Raw genomic sequence first — 24,506 nt, 5'->3', positions numbered from 1 at the left:
GAACCTTTAAAGTAAAAAATACCCGTCAGTGTTCCCAGCTCCTCCCATAACAAACAGTTATTAGTTAATTCTATAACAGTTATATTAAGAATTATAGTGAACTCACGGACGTCGAGGTGATACGGATGGTAATTTTTATTTTGCCTTGACGTCCGATAATGAAACTAAACTGCAGGTCGAACAACACTTAAGAACACTATGCATGGTAAATGCGGTAGAAGATGCAGACAGACCCCACATCTCTAAACAACACCAAGGAATCAAATCGTTAGAAAAGTGTCTGGTCGTCGACGATTCGAACCGCTCTTAGTTGTTAACGGTCAAGCGGAAGGGCCTGGTACTGTGGAGCTCTCGCCCAGAGAACAGTACTCCATTTGAGGCCGTTTTTTTTTTGTAATAGAAGTGAAACGGGCAGGAGACTCACATGATGTTACGTAATAACTGCCCATGGACACTCGCATTGCCAGACGGCTTGCCGGCCGGAATGGGCGCGCTCTTTTCTTGAAGGATCCTAAGCTCTTTATAGAGCCAGCGATGACCCGGATTGAAGTACCGTCTCGCCTTGCTGAGCATACAAACTTCTTAGAGGCTGATATAACCTTCCCTCTATCGATCTAGTCTTTATTATAAAACAACTAGCTCCAGTTAAAGATACTAAGGCGCCTCACCAACACAACTCACGTCGGATCTTATCTAAAAGTATGCAAATATCCTTTATATGGTGAGACCATTGCATGGAGTGACGTCAGCCTTCGTGGAAGTCTGATAGCGTCTCATTTCGCATAACTCAGACGAAACTTTGGTTTCTAAGCACTTGTTTAGAATTGTTGAAATACCCAAGACCGTATCAGTTTCGAGCTTCTAGACATTTGTCTTTAGCTACACGCCATTAATTTTATTTAAAACTTTATATAAAAATCAAAAATATCAAAAATAGATAGCGAAAGCTCTTCTGGTATATAAAATTAATTAATTTTATAATATTTTTAATAAAGCACTCGTCTGTCTCTTTGCAGAGCGTAACTGTAATCAGACATAAGGAGACAATGGTATTTAAAATTATATTTCTGATTCTTTAACATTGAAACACGTTTCTATTTCAATCTTCATTCAGCAACCTTTTTGGCAAAGGCCTCCTCCAAATCCCATCATTCCCCTTTGCACTGTGCTACTCTCTCCCACGTACACCTTGCTGTTTCTGTTATTTGGTTGTACCTTCTTAGTTGAGGTCCTCTTTTTCGTTTTAAATTTTCTAATTATTTAAAAGCCATGACTAATTTCTTTCTTATGAACAAGGAGGAACTTAAATCATGGCCTAGCCATTTCGCTACATTCACATAGGTGAAAAATAAGTCACTGTTATACAGTTCTTGCAGAAACAAACAAAATACCTGACCAAAATACCTGAACAACTGACCAATAAACTAATGACACAGCATTTCAATATATAAAACAAGTCGGGTTTGTACAGCTTCAACTCGAGAACGACTGGTACATGGTTTTTGTATGTTGCATTTGCCTCTGTCCAGCATGCATTCTAGCATGAAATCATTGGAAAATTGCCGGAAATGTTAAAAATAAAACCAATACAAAATGTTCAAGGCTTTCGTAACTTTTCATCCCGTCAATATGATAAGGGCGTATTTCAGATTTAAAAATGTAAAAATATAGAATAGTGTCAGAAATGAAAATAGGATTGTCATATATAAGCATATTGGTTGTCAATTGTTTATGCGTCCATAAATTTATTTCGTGTAAGCTAAGGAAATATATATATCTTCTTAGATATACAACATTTTTTAATACATTTTGTTTTATTATCCTAATAAAGTGAATCTGTAACAGCACTGTTGGTCATAGATTCGAGCCCCGGCTGGGTGCCGATGGACTTTCTTACCAAGCGCATTTAACATTCGCTCGAACAGTGAAGGAAATCATTGTGAGAAAACCGGCTTGTCTTATACCCAAAAGGAGGCTGATCACCTAGTTGCCTATGACATTGACATGAAACAGATAAAGAAATTTGAGGCCCAGATCAAAGTCACTTGAAGTCACTCAAAAAAGGTTTGCAAATATTCAAAATCTAATAAACACGAAACTCAATAATGGCATCAGGTCTGTACATTCATTCAAAACGAATCAATTCATTTGAACAATCAACTTCGCCAATTGAATGAGATGATGTGAAATATGACCGCCTCAACCGAAGTCATTACTCACATGACTTTGTATTAGTTCATCATTAGCAGTCTCATACATTGATAGCTCTCAAAGACAGAAACATTATATATAAGCTTAATAAAATCGAGTCTCGATAATTTGAAACTCCAATGTTCAAATTAAATAACCACGAGGTTACACAAGTAGATAAGACTTTGCTCAAAATTCGTGATTTATTGTTAATATATTATTATTATGTATTGACAATTAAATACAGATATTTTTATTTCGAAGAGAAGTCCTTAATCGTTTTTTGAGTAAGCGACTTCAGTCTATAATCCAAAGACAAGACAAGACAGATTGGCAATTGACAAGTCTGTGCATGATAAACGCTTCAAAATGGAGTAGGGGAGCCTGGATTCCAAATGGGCATGTCGGCGAGCAAGATATTACGAGTATTCCTTCAACCTAAAATTACTGAGGGGACCAAATAAACATTTATTTTATTCAATTTATCAGGGACTCTTCCAGGGACCGGATTTTTTTCACTGTATAGTGTTAGTTATTAGTCTAGTTAATCGTGTCATTTGTAATGATTAATAATAATACATTTTTGTTATGTATTTTAGAACCTAGTATTTATTTTAAAAAATTGAAAAGGTTTTTAGTTTTGTCATTGTTAAAGTCTATATTGTTGCATTTTTTTTTAATTGTGTTTGGAGTTTTTTAATATTTCGTTTTCCTTACTAGGGCTGCCTGGATAGCTTGTTAGCCATAAGGCCGCACGGTACCTCCTTAATTTATTTTATCTGAGTAGTATATAATCAAAATATGTAATGAAACTGTAGTTATTACTCTTAAAATGACCACATATTAGCAGTTTGTACACACTAACGACCGTCCTTTGTTTTGATCCGAACCACATTCTGTACATAACTTCAGAGCGGTGAGCTTTGATAAATATCTCATACTGTCTTTAGATTAACCGCTCTCATTTAAAAATACTTTAAAAGATATAGGGATATCAAATCTATTGGATTTTTGTGTTCAATGTGCGCATTTAACATTAGCTCGAACGGTGAAGGAAAACATCGTGAAAAAAACCGGATTGCCTTAGACCCAAAAGGAGGCTGGTCACCTACTTGCCTATGTGATTGACAATGATCATGAACCTAAAAAGGCCAGCGATTGATTTTTTTTTTTTATTTTAGGTGACAGAAACCAATCGTGACGAGTCAAAAGAATTTTCAATAACGTTTAAGGAAATTATCAATACGTTATCAATCGGATGTCTTATCTGTTATCAGTAAAGGTATCACATGTGAGCTGGTCATAATTTACATATCAGATATATATCTAATAAATATTTAATGCGTTTTATATGCGGTTAATAAAGGAACTAAAAACTAGTTAATTGTTATTTTTAGTAAACAAATTAATGCGTAACTACTGTCATTACCCAATACGTTTTAACATCAGTCATATTTGGTACTAACTCGACTCAAAATCTCAGCCTGCTAAGTTAAAACTGTTTTATATAAAGACAACATGCTTAAGTTAGTTAGAGTTATGTTTAAAAACAACAACATTCAATACACAAACTCGTTTGAAAAACAATATATTTAGTAGCTAAATTTAATGAATACAATAAAAAGGTATCTACATTTGAAAGGCTGAATTAATAAGGCCCCATCAATCATTGGTATAATTTTAGACTATGATGTTTTACTTACCAAAATAAAGCAGTATTTTTACCGTCTTAGGAAATATTTTTTGTGATGTCACTGTCGTAATGATTGGTTACAAGGATTCTTAATTATTGTTCAGTAACCATATCACGAACATATTGAGGTTTGACAATTTACTACACAAGGAGAATTAACAGAAATATCACTATGTACTTGATCCATAATTAAAATGTTAATAATATTTTTAATACGATTCATTTAATGAATGGCAGAAAATTAAACATAAAACAGGCCGCGGGCAAACTACATTATGACTCTTATAAATTTAAAAAAAAGTATGATAAATACCTCTTGAATGTAGGTTATATTGAAGTTACTTGGCAATTACCAACCATATTTGGATGCCAATTTTCGTTTTCACAACTTGTGCAACCTCTCAAATCGCAAAGCAATTTTCATTCACTGTATATTCTACGAGAACTTTAACCTATATATCATAGCTACTTTCACAGCTTTATGGGTTATGGTATTCTACTGTGAGGTGCTGCTGCAGAGGTTCAATCCATATTTGAGTTGCAGAAGCGGGCTGTTCGGGGTATTGTTGTGTTACTCCGAGGTAGTCGGTACGGAATAAGTTTAAGGAATTAAATATGACTATCTGGTCAATATACTCTTGAAGCCTTGTTGTATGTACAAAAAATATAAACGATTTTAAAACAAATGTTGACTTTCACCAGTACAATACTCGAAACAGTACTAATTTGAGTGTATGACCAACCAGGCTCCAGAAGATAAACCACTCCTTATATGGAAATTGTATTTATTTTTACAACAAACTCCAAAACGAAATAAGAGAATTATCACTAAATTAATTAAAAGCTCTCGTTAAACGTTAATTAATCATAAAAGCTTTTTATAAAATTGACAATTATTCAAATGATCCTCAGGACTGATTAGCCCCAGTTCAAACATTTTGTATGACTCAAAACTTGGCCATTAAAAAGAGTGGCAAAGAGTTTCTTGCCAGTTCTTCGCTCTACGCTCTTGACTGGCGAACTGGTAGTAAATGTACATTTAAAATCAATTAAACAACTTTTCTAAAAATTCTATATGAATTTTTTCTGACTTGCTACATTTATATAGCTAACGAAATATACGCCATAGGTGCAAAACGAAGCTTTCACGTTTGTGTTATGACATCCATCTATCAGACTTACAAAAGTGTACGCTTAAAACGTATAAAAAATAATTTAATATTACTACAAAATAAACTGAATTACATTGCGATTGAGTCTTCGAAGTAGATGGTTCTATTAAAAACGTACGACAAACAGTGTTAAAATAACACAAGCCACTCGCATTCTCTATACCATCACCACGAACCTGCCTGTTGAATAAAGAAACCCCAACAAGTTGTACCTTTGAATTTCGTCAGGTTCTCCTCGTAAACCTGATCGTGACTCTCCTTGTCCCCGCGGTGTCGCTTCGTCTGTGGTCCATCGAAGTAGCCCCCGTTCACCTCCGCCTCTTGGGGATCGAAGCCGAGACGCTCCTTGTAGTACGCCTGGGTCGACATTACGAACTCATGGGGCCACAACTCACTCACAGCTTTACCGTCTTAAAAGGAATGTTGCCACCCCTTGACACACTTTTAATATGGCAACGTTTATGGTATGTATCGAGTTCGATCTCCTTCATACATTTGCCTGTAATTTATTGCACTCTTGTACACACTTTTTTTTTTGGATTTAAAGGGTTTTATTAAGGCTTTGGGTACTTGTGTAAATGTTTTTCCGTTTGCGCGACTAATGGATTCAACTATTTAAGAAGATTTATTTCAAAAGCTTATGCGATATATTGCAAGGTACACACATTTTTTTAATTTTTTATCATTATAATGCGATACGATAAAGTGGTATATAGGTTTTATTGATTAACTTTCCGATACACAAACGTTTGTAAATTGTTTATTATATATTTGGCCACATTTGAATATTTATGGGTTAAGTGGACTAATCAAATCACTAATCGAAGTTTTATCGATATAAGCAAAACATTACATAATTATGATTTAAATAAATCTTTAAACAAGTTTAACGAATTTTTAATAATTTACATACTATTTGTTATAAAATAAACCAGTTTGAAACGGTTGACTTAATTTAAATCAAAATAAATAACATTATAATCTAATAATATTTTTAAGTCCCACTTTGATATTGTTCCCTTTGGAGCACAGTACAAAGTTAATTACAGATCTAAGCTGATGCCTGAAGGTGGTATCGGTGTTTCCAGCTGGTCTACAGCGAGGAAATTTCAGCATTTTCTATCTAAACATTTTTAATTATTAGTATTACTATGTAGTTTAAGAATATTTTAAATACTGTATATGTGTGCGTAAGAAATAATACCTAATAACGATAACAATATGTACTTTCGTTCCATTGAAATCTGACATATAAAATTTAAAATATAGTCCAAAAATATTAGCTCCTTAACAGAGATGAAAATATGTTTTAAACCTAAGAGCTTATTGGCACTTTATACACTACCTTTTTTGAAAATAAAACACTAAATAACTGCTTCAATTTTTTTTTTTATAAAAGCGTATACGCGTATCTTGTTATTAAGACGCGAATTTGAAAGATCATTACGAAAACCAGTCGGGCAAAGATTCCTACCTGAGCTTAGGTCATTACACTTAGGTTCAAACAACGAAACAGAAATCGACAAGGTCATACAAACTGATCTTTTAATATCTTATCAACTCATTATTGATAAGTTTTTAAATCTACATTTTTAATTATAAGGATTTATTGCAACATAAAGTTATCTACAGCAGCTCGAGCAGTGGCTTCAGCGTGCGATTCTCATCGATCCTCGGCTGTGCGCATTCGCTCGAACGGTGAAGGAAAAAGTCGACGGCGTGTGTCAAGCACAGGAGCCTGACACCTACTTGCATATTACATTGACATACAGAAGTCCGAGGCCCAGACTTCAAATGGTTGTAGCGTCTTTTTACGCTTCAAAAATATATTTTATTAATCCTAAATAATAAAAGATGAAAATGATTTAAAGCCACTAACAGGCAAGGGATGTCGATAACAACATTTTTCTATGCAATTAGCGCTGACATCGCTTTGAAATCGGACGGTACAAAAACACAATAATGAAGTCAGTAGGTTGGACTTTTGATATAAAATCTGAGTTTAGACTTACTCATAAAAATACAGGGCCGCACAACCATCTAAGACCTTGAAGAGGCGCCTAACGAGTTTAAAAATATTTCAATGTAATTTAAATAAAATTAACGATTCAGCTGTCAAATCAGGTGAATATTCTTTTTATATTAGCATCTGATTTCGTGATTTATAAGGATTTTACAGCCTTTTTCTAATGGACCGTGGACATTAAATGCCAGAGCTACGCAGCGCAGATTGTTATGCTATTTTCTTGATATATATAACAAATGAATCAGGTTCTCGCACACGAAACCTCACAGACGAAATTCAGACAAGGTCTTCGGACAACGCAAATACATACGTGGGAACCAAATTTAGTGTGGTCGCAGCGTTAGCGGAGAGAATCCTTATTTTAAACGTCGCTTTGATTAGAGGATTTAAAATGCGACATTTATTGTAAGCGAAAAGACCATTTGAATAAAACAAAGTTAAACTATAAATTATGGTGAAGATTTTATGGTTATTTGCGTAGTGGGCATGGGCTTTCCATATTTAAAAGAACATACAATCATTTGTTCAATGGCGCGTTTGCTGTAGGTGTCTTAAACAATACAAATTTATCAATAAATGTCTGCTTATTGTGCTCAACGACAAGACAAGACATTGTTATTTAATTCAAGAGTTATTAAGTCTCTCTCTAGTCGGTATCTCATATCTGAGCGTCGTGGTCAGCAAGGAAACATCTGGAGCGGATCTATTTCCATCGGTTTCTGTCCAGCACCTCTCTTTTAACAGTGTATAGTTTGGAGGAAGACGAGTCTTTCACTTGATCGATCTATCTGGTTGGAGAACGGCCACGTTTTGCTTTCTGTGTTACCAACCACGAGTTTCTCCAAGTTCTTATAAACAACACTAATATCTTTTGTTATATTGTTGTAAACAAAATCTCGTCAGCTTAGCTGATATACACGTATGTATTCCCACCGTACGAAGGTCAGACAACAATGACTTTGTTTCGGACCCCAATAACATCTCGTTATTGTGAGGTCACTTTCAAGTAAAAATAACATAAAAACACGTTTCTTGCTAAAGCGATTCGAACACAATTTTCCAATTAGACTTTAATGACGTCTGTCTTCCAAATTTGTCGGCCCGTTTATCTATACCAGCGTCCAAGCTATTAAAGAATTGGGCTAATATAAGACAAATGTTTCACACAACATAATACAAACTTGACTAACCGTATTCATATTACTCGACTCGACACATGAAAATGGATTGGAAATTTTTAAACACGTAAAAAAAGTAAATCAAAGTCTTAATGACATAAACAAAAAACTAGTATGACGTGCAGACCCGAGCTGTAACGCAACATGGGCACTCGCGGGAAACCATCGTGGCGAGAGAATGTTGAGGTATTTGCTACTGCGACTAATAAATGGACAGTCGCTAGATAGCCTAGCGTTTAGATTATATTATTCTAATAAATAAAATAAAATCTAGAGATAATTAAACATATTAAAGAAATTCTTTACCGGCTTAAAACTGACCATGAACTTTTTAAAGCTTTTAATAATAAAAAAGCACCAAATTACTCTAAATATCACATGTTATTTTTTTTTTGTATATTTTCTTTCCATACTTTGATATAAAGGTGTAAACTGGCTATTTTTAATATATATTATGTAATGTATATCATTGTTATGGTTGCTTGACTGTATTTTTTTATAGTACAGCGCGCAATTGGACAGAGGCTCACCTGATGTTAAGTAATACGACCCATGGAGACTCAATGTCAGAGAGCTCACGAGTGTTTGGCGGCCTTTAAGTATTTTGGGCGCTTTTCTCTATTTGTTGGTACTCGGTTATTTGTGTATTGGAAGTTATTTGTGTCTCTTCCATCAATTCATCTATCATCAATCAATATATTTATTGGAAACGCGATTCACAGATTTAGTTTTTAACCTTCGATTTTTTGAAGTCTCATAAAAATATGAGTCTTCTTCGAACTTAAACGAAGCTTTTTTAAGACGAAAGCTCGCTCGCAATAAGCTAAAATATAAACGGTCAAAATTGACGTCACCGGATTTCAATGTGGCTGACTCAACGGATACCGAAAGTTACACCAAAGCTTCTAATATTTTTTGCCACATGTATTATGATTAATTATCTTCCTTTTATGACCTTGTAGCGGAACATAAGCATAGTTTAATACTGATAGATTGCTTTTCAAGTTGGGACTTTCATTTATGTTGCACGAATCTTGGATTTAAACATATAGTCTGTACCGCGACATGGACAATAAATCTTTAGTGGAGTAGCAGAAATTTAAAATGACCTGACAATTGGAAGAGCAGATCTGCTTTCGACAGTCTGTGAGTGGTGGACTTTCCATGTGCGCATATAACATTCGCTCGAACGATGAAGGAAAACGACGTGAGGAAACCTTAGACTCAAAAAGTCGATATGACTTGACAAATAAAACAGATACATAAATATGAAGCTCAAACTCTTTAATTGATCAATTTGAGATTGAAATGCCTTAAAAATACACAGGAGTCGTCAATTAGATTACTAATTTTAAGTCAGCAACGTAAATGTTAAATACTGATTTATGGATCAACGCTGTTTTGGTTAACATGAGCATTAGCTTGGGAATTTATTAAAATCTTCCGTTAACTCGAAATAAACTATTCTATGTACGGCTGTTGATCATTAACTTTTTCATGATCACCCAACATATTATCTGTGGCTCCGCAAAGCCAAAGTAAAAGTATAAAAAATCATCGAAATTGTATCAAACGTTTTTGTTTGAAATATGAGGACTAAGTTCGTTGACTTTAACGTTTGATTGTGACCGCCGTACTTGGATTACATTGTAGTTTTTGCTTTGAGCACGTGGGAATATCTTAGGTAACCTTTTTCAAATATATTTCGGAGAAAATGTTTGGCTATGAATGTGACTGATCTTAGGGAACGTTCAAATATTACGTAACAAATTTTTTCCTCTTGTAAACTTGTAAAAAAAGGTTACGATGTGGGGCGGGTATTGAATTACACGTTATTGTTGATATTATTTTCCACTTTCCAGTACTTTACGCTACATAACAGTAAGTTTTAAGTATAAAGAGTCACTGGGGGTGGTCACGAAACGTTTTACTATTAGATACAGACACATTACGGCGCGTTTCATGGGACGTTTCACGAATCTCCTAAAATTGTGTGACGTAATACTTCAACGCTCCCTTATTCAAGTGTATAGTCTCGTCCTGCTAAGGAAAATATTACGATATCGATGTCGCAGCCAGCTAGCTTAAGCCGATCAATTCAATTTCACTGTTTAGTATAGAGACTTGGCTGTTAATTGAACGCCCAATCAATCTATTTGGCAGCGACATCGACACGCGAGACTCAATCAATAACGACGTGTCACAGATGTGTTGCTTTCCTATAAATTGCAGATGTAATGTGTCTGTAGTTTACGGGATTTCATGGGCACCTTTATTGTTAAAGCTTGACTAAATTCTAAACTTTTTAACACTCCAGTTAACAATTACGCATGAGAAATAACTATTGTTTAGAACAATCGCTTCATAATAAAATTAATATGACCGTTGACCGACCGTTGCTTGACGTGCTTGAGTCTCGTTACGAGTACATCGCCCGTGGGCCGTGTTAGCCGCAATATTGAATGATAGGCTTCACATATTTGACTAACGGATAACAGTTACTATCACAAATGTTCTTTAATTTTTAAAACAACATTATATAGATTAATTACTAAAACTATTGGACTGTAGTATAATCAATGAATTATTTGGATGGACTTACAGTTGGGCTTAAAGTCTTAAGGTCGTAAGCAAACCAAGTGTTTTACTAGGTTTCTTTATACCTAGGGGATATGCAACGTCGAAGGCCAAGGTTATTTGCAATACCAAGGGTCGCAACCAGTCCATTGCACAAATCCCCGTTAACAAATACGTTGTGCTTACTGAATGCGGTCTCCGACACTATCGACTTCGTTATGTGTGAGTTCGCAGTAGCGATATTGTATGTATTTAATAAAAATAAAAAAAAATTGTTTAGTTTTAGTACTGTATATATATATATATGCATTTTTAATTAATAAATATTTATTATTGGAAGACACACGATTGATCACTAGCGTATACATAAAATCGATTAATAATTGGCAAAAGTGAAAATATATTGCAATTAATTTCTAATATAATATATCTTAAACAATTCAGATTCAACGGCATTAATAGAAGGAGAATTTTCCTAACTGTAAATAAAGGTTAAAAATTAATGTTACTCCTATAGAAATTCAGTTCAGTCGGATAAAAGGGTATTGGATGATGATATCAGAGAGGGACAAGCCTTTGTGGAGATTGCTTGGGAAGGCCTAGAATGCAGACAATTATATAGACGGTTTTCGTATCTAATTTTTAAGACATTTCTAGATATCTAAGCTAATGCGTTAACATACGGAAGTTACATCAAGCGATTAGTCTCGACTACGTGACTATGGAGAAAGTTTAGACGCAAGTTCAAGACACAGGACACAGGAATGCAAACAGGAGTACTGCGAACCGGTCCTAACGGGATACAAATCTGTGTTTTGCACATTTACTGTTCAATTGTACATAAATTACAACTTCAAAATACATAAACGAATTAAATAGCTATTCCCAGCGGTAATTAAGTATTAACGACAGTTCTTTTTTTATAAAACTCGCAGCACATGTGATGTTAAGTGACACCGCTTGTGGACACTCAAAGCCAAACCAATTCGACTTAAGGTTTTAAACCTTAAGGAACTACTCAGTTAACACACACACAGCACGTCGAGGTGATGCGGCTAAGAAGGTAACCTGGATAGACCTAGATAACCTGAATAATATTTTTTGGTGATATGTGTGATGATGATATATTTATACGCTTATTAAAGACAAGCTTTAAAATTGTAAGTAGACAAACGTGACTGTCAACAGACGGAGCTATGCATTTAATAAAAAAAATTTGGTAAACATAGCAAATACATGCATTTAGTTATTTATTATAATTATATAGTTCCAACACACAATTATACAGTATTTACAATATTCTTAACCTACATAATAATAATTAAATCTTGATAAATAGAAATTTAAAACGAATGCATTTAGCAATAGTTCAGACACGAATTGCACACAGTGTAGTCACAGATTGCGGACGATTATAGATAATTATTTCAAAAGGCATAGATTATAACAGTACCAGCTTACTCTACAGCCTATATACATTCCAAGCTGTTTATTCCAGCTAATGCATTTTTTTTAAATGGAACCGGTTGAATGCCTCAACCTATTCACTAAATTTCGTATACCGTATTGATAATCCAGTAATACCATCTTCCGATTTGTCCAGAACAACCAAATCTCACCTGGCCAGAACTAGGTCTGGTATATATGTAAAGCTCGCGTTTTAAAATCGATTTTCGTTTAGTTTTTATGCTATAATTTTTTGGCTCCAATTGTTTTTATCGTGACTATGTTTGCCTATAAGTGCTTGTAGTGCTAAGTTTTTATAAATAAATAGTAATTCCCGTCAAACTTTATCAATTACAATAGCGTAGATTACTAAAATAATTATAAATCTTCCATCAGCGCATGAAATTCATTCGTTACGATACATTTCGATATGAATGGCCGAAACACACGTAATGTTACTGTTATAAAACATTTAGCATTCTTTTAAGATTTGTTAATGGCTGGGAGAGTAATAATTTAAGAGTAAATCAAATCATAAACTAACTGCACTAACCTCTATAGGCGTCAGTTAAACACATTTGACTTTTGATATTTACGACTCATTCTTAAATATTAAGGGGCTTATTTAGTTCAAAGCAAATTCGAATGACATGACGTTAAACGATAGTGAACACGAGCCAGTCACAGGTTTTGGATAGAGGTGGAGGAAATTCCAACACAACGAGAAGCTTTAGTCATCGGAGACGCTTCACCAATTTTATGAATCTACTGTCAAACTATATTTGATAAAATTTATAATATATAACTTGACCAATACACGAAATTTCAAAAGAGAATCGCTAAATAAATTATTATTATTATTAAGTAAATGTGGCTATAATATTATTTAGATTAGACATTTATGTATATACATTTTATTTCTAATTAGGTAATATTTGATATTTGCCGTATTTATCCATATCTAGGGTCTGTAGGTCAGTAAGCTAGAAGCTGAGGTTAGTGGGAAACCTCTATAACAGAAAACAAGATCGCGGTCCTTTGAGCTCTCACTTATCCAGGTTTGATCAGGTATATTTCGGTGTTATAACAGCAGAACCATTAAGCTCTAAATGACTTATAACAACTAATTGAAGAAGTCGTATCAACTGTCTTACCAACATCTTACTTGGACACAATACATTTTATTGATATATTATTATGTATATAAAATGCGTATGTCACAGAGTTCGTTCCCATACTCCTCTGAAACGGCTCAAGCGATTCTTATGAATTTTTTTATGCATATTCAGTAAGGCTGAAATTCAGCTACTATGTATATTTGAAACGCTTTAGTGATAAGGAGATTCCACCTCAATTTTTTTTAAGCTCCAATATACAAAAATACATACAATCCGTAATTTTCATCCTCAATATATATTTTGTTTGTTAATAAGAAAATTATGACTTTTACTCTGACGTTTATATAATGTAACATTCACAGAACAACCTAAAAAGTTTTCATTCCGGAAAACCTAACAGTCTCTGAGGTAGCATAATGTAGGAAAATGTTAGGTTAGGTAGGAAAGGTAGGCAAAGTAAAATCACAGTATGGAGAAACGAAGTTCGCAGGGGCTACTGATTTAACAAATTTGTGCCTTCTTTTGGTCAAACATGCAAAGTTGGACTCAAAAAAACACCGCAATTATTGCTCATCTGCGCTTTGATATCATGGGGAAATTTTGTGAATATGAATAACGTTTTTATAACTAAGGAAAAATGTATTAGCACAATGTACATGGGCGTTGGACCTGTTGTAAATTATTAACGAATTCGGTCGTTTGGCAGTACCAAGTTTAAACATTGAAGCAGTTATGACTGTAAAAAAAGTATCCAAACAAAATCTCTCGCTTAATAATAAAAAAAGACATTCTTGGGCCTTTCACCCTAAACGTAAACGAATCCCAATTCTATAATATACAAATTAAATTGCCTAAATATTGTAATACTTGTTGTTTATACAAGGAGGCCTAAAAAAAGGTATTATCACAACAAACCTAACCTATTTCCTATAAACAACGCACAGGTAATAGATTACTGACACACTCGAGTGGGGTTGATAAGAGGTTAATGACCGCAAGTGAATGTTACTACAGATAGGCTAAGCCTCTATTATACTGTGGTCATCCTAAGTATGTATGTTAGATTTATATAAAATGACAAATATCATACCCCCTTGTTATTTAGTTACTTGATACACATGCGTCGCTGCATTTGACATATATTAGAAAAATGAAACGACTGTTTGGACTTTAAAATGGTTTAAAAAAGTTAACTAATGAGCATCGTTTTCTCTGCTATAGCAACTTATTAATAAAAATGGCACTCAAAAGTCAAAATCAAAATGTACTTTTGGGAAGTATGTACACACTTATGAACGTCAATATTTAAAAACAGAAATTTACATTGACTATCAAGTCCCCAGCATGAGCGGGCAACAAGACCTGACACGAAACTCCGGCACTCTTTTTAATCACTAAGATTTTTAAGTTAATAAGAAAATTGCTAGGATCTGCATTCTGCAATAATTACACCAAACTCCACTTGAAATATTGTAACAACCCCTTGACAATTACAAATATGTTCAGTAAAAATACAATTAAATACGGCGCAATTATTAAACCACTTCAAATATCCAGCTTCATTGTTGAAAGTGTAGCGTCAGAGCTGACACTATCTCATTGAATCAAATCACACGTTATAACAATATGTTAAGCGCCTTTCACCTTTATAAGATTCTGAGGTCTGTTTCAATTAATTCTATCTATCTTAACCAATAAACAAATTTAATTTTATAAATACCAACATATCCAGACTCATTAATAATAATCTTAAAACAAAGATTTTAAAAGATTGAACACATGATTAATATCATATTCGATCTATTTGTTAATTCTACCAGAAAAATATTTTGATTGAACAATCAATAACCAGACCAACTTAAACCAAACGGTGTAATCCGAGATGCCTATACTTAATCAGACGCTTGAGTTAAATCCATTTTTCCAGTCACCTCAATTTGTCTAACGACAATACCGTACGATGTCAAGCCTCAAGCAATGAAAGTAGATTCGTACATTCGTTATTATTGTAAATATTGACCCAGTCATTTCAACCCGTTACCGTTGGACGATAAAAAAGCACCAATTAAGATAATACGATTTATAAATTATAGCCGAAGTACTCGAGAGAGAAACGTCAATACTTTCCATAACCGACGAGCAGGCATGTTAAATGTTATGTAAATGGATGAAGCGAGAGAGTCATGTCAGGACGTAGCAAATGGAGATCCTTGAATCCTACCTACCTAACCTGGTATTTGTTAATATATATAAATAAATAAGCAGTGTTGGCCTAGTGGCTACAGCGTCGAACCTCGAGAGCCCATCTTAAGGGCGTCTTCACACGCTAAGGTGTTTTTAGTGGGTGGGGTCAAACTACCCCTCTGAATAGCAGAGTTGATTTGAGTTTTGGCCCAGCCCAACAGTCTCCGCGTCAAGCTCGATATCCCTGGCGCGGGCCTGCCTAGCCCATTTTCACCTCATTTAAAAAAAAAGTAACTCCAGCGAGCGATTCCCATACCGGAGGTCTTAAGTTCGATCCTCGGCTGTGAACCAATGGACTTTCTTTCTATGTGTGCATTTAACATTCGCTCGAATGGTTAAGGAAAACATCGTGAGGCTTGCCAGTTGACTGCGTGCGTCAAGCACAGAAGGCCTATTAGATTAAAAAAATTATCATGAAACTTCTACAGAAAGTTGAGGCGCAGACCTAAAAATTTTGTAGCGCCACTGATTTACTATTTATTATCCTATTCTATAGAAAAGGGAAAAGCGAAATGTAACAATAAAAATAATAATTGTCTTTTATTGATACGTTCAGAAATATATTAATGACACGCGTGTGCAATTGTAAAATATATACTTTCATTGAACTAAAATATAAAAACAATAAATTGATGTATTATTAAATTAAATTATGCTATCTTCTTACGGTAACTACGTATTTGTAGTTTACGTTTAACGGTTCAATATGGGTTTTAATATTGATTAAAATGATATAGGTTTTAAATACAAACACGCCAGTCTCGTCTGATGTTGAGGGGTCCATGATAAACTGAAGTATTTCCGAACCAATTCCAAAAAACGACAACGCACTTGCGAGCCATTGAGTGTCCACGTATCACTTAAGATCGGGTGAGCCTTCTGCCTATATATCCCTGTTATATAAAAAATAAGAGGAAGAGAGAAAGCGTAGTCAAGACTTCTATTCTCTTATAACATCCAAAACATTTTGATAATATGCATTCACTCACTGGTGCATATGAAGGCTAAACCCGACTTGAAAATTGAAATAATAAACAAAAATATCAATACATTATCAACGTTATGAGTTGTATGATGATGTCATGTCGTGTTGTCATACTTAGCATAAGGATTTCTATATAATGAATTGTGGTTTAAGTTAAATTATGTGAATCATTTAATCTTATTTTAGTAGTGGAAGTAAAATTTCGATAAATGACAAATAAAAAAATTAATCTCAAATGAGATGTAAATACAAGCTATAGTTAGCATGGCGTTACAATGCAATTTTGTATGGATATACATTTATTAAGTATGTTTATATGGGGGCATCAGGCTGGAGGCTCACCCGATGTTCAGTGATACCGCCGCCCATGGACACTCTCTCGATGCCAGAGGGCTCACGAGTGCGTTGCCGGCCATTTAAAAATTGGTACCATTTGGGTACAGACTTTTGAGCCGTAGGGCTAATTAACGATGTAAGTAGGTGCCTGATCAACGAATAAGTCAGCGAAACGTATTGGTCGAGTCATGAAATTAAAGGTTATCAAACGTTAATTTGTTTTTAAATTTCTATTTATAATATATAATATAATTAATGCTATGTAGGTTAACAATATTGTATGTTGATAATAAATATTTATTTAATTAAGATCAATTGCTCTTTAAAATTTAAATTAAATTATAAATATATTAAGCCAAGGGTTTTGCAATCGTAAGCATCAACGATCCGCCAATATTATTCTCGAGAATTTAGTTTTTTCAACAAAATCAAACGTTACATTCAATCATTTCTACAACTAAAACACGAAATAGCGACTAATTTTCACCTAATCGCTAAAAAATTCCTAACTCAACGTGACTAAATAATATATTACGATATAACTGTAATATATGTTGTGTAATTTGGAGCATATTACATCAAAATTGTGGGTCAAACGTTAATTAAATTTTATTAAATAAAATAAAATATTATAAAACGAATACATTTGTTCACAGATGCAAGCCGGATTACGTGATTTTTTTTCTTTTGTATTGGTAATAATAATAAAGTAGATACACAATACAAAACATGAGACAAAAACGATGTGCTGATCTTACTGCTAAAAGCAGTTCCCACTAAAACTTCGATAGAATTTATTGTTGATGCAAATCAGCTGTTCACATACGGAAACACACCTTATCATTTACCTTTGAAACTAATTAACAATAAACAGATAAGTTTATTATTATGCACCTAATAAAGTTACTGATTATCGGGCTGATGCCAACCCGGATTTGCAAATTGCTGATTCAAAGATTTTCATCATAGTGTATCGGAGATTATAGTTATGTTTTTTTTTATAATGTATATACAATCGTAAAGCATAAGTCTTAACTACGTAATCCGATTCAAGCATACCCGCATTGTATCAACAGAACCGTGAAAACATAAACATTGAAACGACAAACGAAACGGAATCGACATCGCTAATATCAACAAAAACGTGTCCAAATTTTTGATACGTTACAAATAGAGACAAAAGATACGTTTCGGTAATCCGTGAGAGAGTGATAGATATACTTTATTCATCGTAATCTTCAGCCGTTTAAGATATGTGCTTAACCGTAACAGCATATTACCGCTAGATATGTCAAATGTCAAAATAATCAAAATCCTACAGCAAAACAAGTTTTTGCCGATCGCCGACTTACCAACTACCAGAACATTGACCGTAACCTATATACCACAGGTTGAATTACATAAAAGTGTAAACAATCACATAGATATACGTATCACACGTGAAAAAACCGTAAATATAACCTTCGAAGTACCCAAAACCTGTCGAAAACCGACAACGTACACAGCACAGCACTAAAAAAAAACCCGGTACTTTTAGAAGAGACGACCGCTTGTGACAACGGACCGCGGCAAACTGATTCGGAACGTTCAAACTGGCTTCGTTCGTTACGATGTGTGCGTAACTCTTTGATAAAATGTCTATGTGAGCAGTATGACTCAAATCATCAAGTAGGTGGTAAAAAATATATTTTTTTAATTTGGTGATATGATAAATGTCAAGGTTGTGGGTGTATTTTATATTTTCTCTCAATAACACCGTCTTTAAAAGAGCTGGGGCCAGTCAATGATACACACAAAACAGTAATAACATTGGGAAAAATCCGTTGATTGTTCATAGCTGAGGAAACGAACTTCAAGGTCACGTTATGAGGATGTTAGAACATTGACGTCTGTCTTTTTGGATATTTACAATGTTTAAGAGGTATAAATATTTTATTTTTTTCATAATTTTAAATACTCACAATGTTTAATGATTGAAATCAATTGCAATTATTTTTATTTCTCTGAAAGAGTACTTATAACATTTCGTAACAATAAAAATCCTTAATTTGAATTAAAAGTTGGACATATGATACAACCATATAAAATTATCATGTTTAATTATAATTCCAAGTGTTCTTTTGTTACCTAACTAAAACCTAACTCTTACTAAACTGCCTCTCATAGAAGCTTAGTACTATTCTAACAATTATTTCAAACATAACGATAGTAGGGAAAACAAAATATTTTTAAAAAAGTTTGTATTCAGAAACAGCTTTTTGTACTTGCTCTTGGTAGAATTTTTAAATAACAAATGAGCATGGACCCATTTAAAAAATAATATACTATATAGAACATGCCAAAGAGGAATGAAAAGAAGCATGTAACATTGAGACATCACAAAAGAGCAGATCAGATAAGATTAACGACAAAGTAGAGGACGAATAAAGAAAATAAGACAATTGAAATGACACTGGACCGGGCACATGAGGAGATATAGCAGGTTGAAATGGACATATATTCTCACAGAATGGCAACCACGGGTTGGAAAAAGGAAAAGAGGGAGTCAGAGCAAGAGATGGGCAGACTAAATAAAGAGATTAAGAGGCACAACTTGGACAGGGAGAGCTAACATTAGACAGTAATGAAAGCTGGAAGAGGCCTATGTGTCAAAGGACATGCTGATCACAAATCCGATACATCTGATGTATTAGATTAAGTTAGGTTAACTAAAACAAATGTTTATAGATATATATTATACTGCGTGTCAGCAATAGAAGATTAATATTAGTAATTACGTATTTACTAAGTAAATATACTGTATTACTATAGTGAACATATATCTACGTACTTTGCACTATCCCATTTCATAGTATCACTGAGATTTATTTAAAAATGCATCTTGTGTTAGACATAAACGCGCACGCCTTTTTGTCGAATATTTTTTAGATTTATAAAACTTTTATATAAATCATAATCGCAAATGTATTTAGGAGTCTTATGATAAAAATTCTGTTAGATGAAGATATTTTGCTAATATACAAGTATTTAGGAAGTATTCGCCGACCTGGTCTTGAATGAAAGGTTTTCACCCGTAATATTTTTCAACGTTGAGAAATCTATTTTTACTTAATTATTTAGGTGTAGGTTTGTGGACTCTCTCCGCACTTAGACTCTCAATAGGTCCGTTGGGCGTATAAATATTTAGAGGATACACCTACATAGTATCCCATCGGGCAGACCGAGAAGCCAGGCAGCAGGTGAGTATCAAAATCATCTCTTTCCTAAAATGGACCATTATTTACTTAAAAAGCTTGGCGCGTCAAGCGCGTGTGACGGTCCCGGAAGCGACGGACCCACTAAAACCTAATGTCCCATCTGTTGGCTATTGAAGGCAGGGCAACAGTTTCCCCGAATTCGTGCCCCAATAAAGAGCGCCCATTTCTTCACCAGATTAATTAATTATGGTGACTAGTACCCATACATTGTATCAAGCAGGTAAATTAATATTAACATACTGACCTACATTGAATTTACTTATAATCAAGACGTCATTGTAATATATTTATCCCTACCGAGAAATATAGAAAGTGGGTCAAATAATATATTTTATAAATAACTTGATATATGACTTCATTCAAATCAAAAACAAATCGTATGTATTTTTAATACATAACTATGTACACTTATGGACGTTAATATTTAAAAAAAAAATACATTGACTACCAGTGCCCAAATCAAGGGCTTAGAAAAGAATTGGTCAAAACTCTCCTACTCTTTAATCACCGAGTTTTTAGTTTACAAGCTGTAAGAAACTGCAACCATTACAGCATACTTTACGAGACATTAATAAAATGTCATTATAATATAGTAAGAAAAAGTCTGTTATTTTAGTCGAGGCTTGTCTGATCGCCTGCTTTAAAATTGACCGAAGATCTGTGCATGTCTCATTTATAATATTATCTGTTTATTATAAATGGGATACATCTTAAGATATTCAAAGGGGGAACGCTGCCAGTATCTTCGCAACCTTGGCTAAAGAGATTCCTTTTAATAATATAATTTAGTTATCGTTCATTGTTATATTAATTTATGTTTACAGTATTATGTTATGTTATTAGAATTTTTATTATAAAGATCTAAATTTACATAATCGTCAACTCGGAGAAGAAAATAAAGTCAGCAAGTATTTTATGCATCTGTGCAATAAAATATATGAATTTAAAAAAATGCCAATGATTCGAATTCACTAACAGTTCATAAGGTCCATTTATTGTTGATTTACAAAATACCTAGTTTTCCATTACGGCTGACGTCACCATTTTCGTCGAAAACAGATGTCTCAGTTGACTCAGTCACAGTATAATTGTTAATAATAGATGTAATTATACACTTAAATATTTTTGAGGTCACCGTCTGCTTTGGAAATAACATTATTTTTAAAACTATTTCGATGCTCAACTGCAGTCCAGAAGTTCACAAATACCGAGTGGAAAGGAAAGTATACCCAAGACCAAGACAGAAAACTTCTTTCTTCTTGGTTACTGAGAAGGAAGCTACTGCAAAGAGAATAATACTAATAGTGGGTGTCCATGGGCTGCGATGACTGTCCTTTTTGGGCGTCCTGTATGCTCGATTGTCCTCTTATTATATATATATAATAAGGCAATATATATTACACATAACTAGTTTTTAGCAATGAAGATCTTTAGCATCAGGTAAGAGGTTTATAGTTGAGAGACCATTTTTGGGAAGAGCACATAAAGTCTGGACCTGCATAACTGATACTCCGAATTTCCATCCTAACAGAGAGTTAGTACGTCTAGAGCCACTTGCATCCCAACATGTATTTCAATATCCTTCTGTTTTATATTGAAGATGTGCCCCGAAAGTTGCAGGGGTGTTTGGGACCCACATCGGAATGTGCTATACAGAGAAAAAACTACAAAAAAAAACCTCGAGGAGTTTCTAAAAAGCGGGGTCACTCTGCTTGTCTACCAGGGCCTCAACTATTACGAGACCTCTGGTGCACACACTACATAGGAGGTAGATGTGCATATTTCAATATCCTGCCTGGATTCTAAGCCATTCTAAGTTACAGGTTCAGGGTTAGACACAGTGCTGCCTGTCCTTGTAGCCATACAGCTGAAGAGACGGTGTTATATGTTGCGACCGATTGTCCAATGTATCAATACGACAGGTATTACTGAACAAGCTATGGGAACAAAAGTAAAAGTACGATCTTAAAAGAATTCATGTTCAACAATAGGTTAAGAGGAATCTTTCTGGAATTTGCTGTAAATTTTATGCAAAAAGTTCTTAAGAGAAATAGGTGGTAGTGCTTTATTACCAATACTATTTACGTTAGTTTTAGTAAGTTAGTTAGTTAGTACATATAAGTAAGTTATTTAATACTTCGGACGACAACACAGTCGGATAATTAGCTAGAAAATATACTTTTTAAACGGATTGAAGCTATTGTATTATTATTAAAAACTTATAATCATTTACATACTTACTTTTTACTTATTTTTTGATACTTTTGACATTCAACAACTTTTGTCTTCAGTCACCGTGACCACGCACGCTGTAAAGCACGCGAAACGTCGGAAAAAATATTATAATAATAAAATTATGTAAATAATTATAAATTTATAATAATAATACATAGCTTCAATCAGTTTAAACAGTGTTTTCTTAATGTGTAAAAGCTATTTAAACAGTGTTTTCTTAATGTGTAAAAGCTATTTTAACAAAAGACAATACTAGAAAATATATTTAAAAAATAAAGCCCGCAGAAGCTGGTTTGCTGGCTTCGTATTACAAAAAGCATTTAACGATGTCTACTTGCTATTAATTCTTGACAATAATTACAAAGGTCTAGTGCGGTTCACCTCACTCACTCAATATGGAAAATTCGCTTGATAAGGTCCAATCGACCCAGATCGGTGTTTCTCGTTAAAGGCGTTTTTTCCTTAAGGGCTTAATAATCGATAGGCTGATAATAAAAAGGTTATTTATTTTTCCTTATTTTCAATTTTTAAAGAAGCTTAATACTAACTAAGAGCAACGTTGGCCTAGTGGCTTCAGAGTGCGACTCTCATCCCTGAGGTCGTAGGTTCGATCCCCGGATGTGCACCAATCGATTTTCTTTTTATGTGCGTATTAAACACACATGGAACGGTGAAGGAAAATATCGTGAGGAAACCGGCTTGCTTTAGACCCAAAAAGTCGACGGCGTGCGTCAGGCACAGAAGGCTGATCACCTACTTGCCTATTCGATAAACATATTATCATGAAACAGATACAGAGGCCCAGGGTTTAAAAGGTTGTAGCGCCATTGATTTTTTTAAATACTAATTAATGCAATAAAAAACTTATTATTACAATAATTAAAATAAGAACAAAATATAAACAGACCTTTTTATAACTATATAATTATAAATGGGAACAAATTTTTCTAACTGTTATTTAAGTATACAAGAACTTTTCATATATTATGTCAAGTAAACTTTTTATTTCTAGTTGATCAATTAGTGCGTTTCGTCTTACAGTACTAAAAATACGTAAGCAGACTAGTAAATAAAAACCGGTAAAAATTATGGAACGGGCAGTTAAGCTATTTTACTGCTCATTATATTTATTATATGATCCAAATATAATGATTACTATTTATTTTTGTTTACTGCTAAGTTTTAACTGCCGAAGTTTTTACTAAATATGAATTATGTAATTTTCATCTTACTAAAACTACTGCCGCGATAAATTTGCCACACACAGCTCTTGTGAATTCAGCCAGTGATCAACTGAATATATTAGCTTCACATGGAGTAATATTCAGGGTGTCACATTCAGTAGACTAGCAGCCCACGATACAGAGAATCCTCTAATGAGGGCAATTTCTTTTTTAACTATACATCTTTTTTTATTATGTGTAATAAGTTTATCTTTATGTCTCAATAACTATAAGTCTATAAAGAAAAAAACAACAACTAGGCACAGAACATAGGGACCTACTGGACGCCTATAAAGGACAATCATCGCAGCCCATAGACACCCATTTCAGTAGGTGCGTGGTCGGCCTTTGAAGGAGGTAAACTTTAAACAATCGTGGGTTTCATTATGACCGGATAAATTCATGTCACGTCAGTCGGATATCAGATACTATAATATAAAAAGAGTACCTTTGTATGTCATATACAAACCAACCAAGCATGAAAATAAATTCCATTTATTAGTGACGCATACATTAAACGTACCTTATTACGCAATAACCTTTAAAAAGCCTTTAGCGAAGGCTGTACATATCACATAGGCGCTAAGATTATTCAGTTAAAAGCCTCGAAAAAAATACCTTTATTACAGAATCAATATTCCGTCGATATGAAGTTATTAACTAACAATTGTTATCGAAACATAAAATATTCCGCCCAGTTCAAGAGTTTACGAGGAGGTTTATATATGTTCCGTAACTAGCATAACTAATAAGAGGATTGACTATAGGTTGTATGTTCGGTGACTAGTTAGAATGTTTATAAACTTTCTCCCTTCAGATTCGAACT

At 33.9% G+C, this 24,506-nt stretch overlaps 1 protein-coding gene across 5 annotated transcripts in view; it reads right to left on the bottom strand.

Annotated features, from left to right (window-relative positions):
• The window catches only part of LOC123714728 (dystonin), a 256,193-nt gene that overhangs the window by 148,956 nt on the left and 82,731 nt on the right, over positions 1–24,506 (bottom strand). For 3 of the 5 annotated variants that reach the window (XM_045669187.1, XM_045669185.1, XM_045669186.1), the window contains exon 1: positions 5,268–5,554. The exons of 1 other annotated variant lie outside the window; for it this stretch is intronic. In XM_045669187.1, coding sequence (XP_045525143.1) covers positions 5,268–5,424 — 157 coding nt within the window. In that variant the 5' untranslated portion in view covers positions 5,425–5,554. Of the gene's footprint in view, positions 1–5,267; positions 5,555–18,466; positions 18,487–24,506 lie in introns of those variants that run through there. One more of the 5 variants, XM_045669170.1, reaches the window with a different exon arrangement.

The sequence above is a fragment of the Pieris brassicae genome, chromosome 9, assembly GCF_905147105.1.
Source record: "Pieris brassicae chromosome 9, ilPieBrab1.1, whole genome shotgun sequence".
NCBI lineage: Eukaryota > Metazoa > Arthropoda > Insecta > Lepidoptera > Pieridae > Pieris > Pieris brassicae.
The sequence above is the reverse complement of the archived record's forward strand: the minus strand, read 5'-3'. Positions and strand labels throughout refer to the sequence as shown.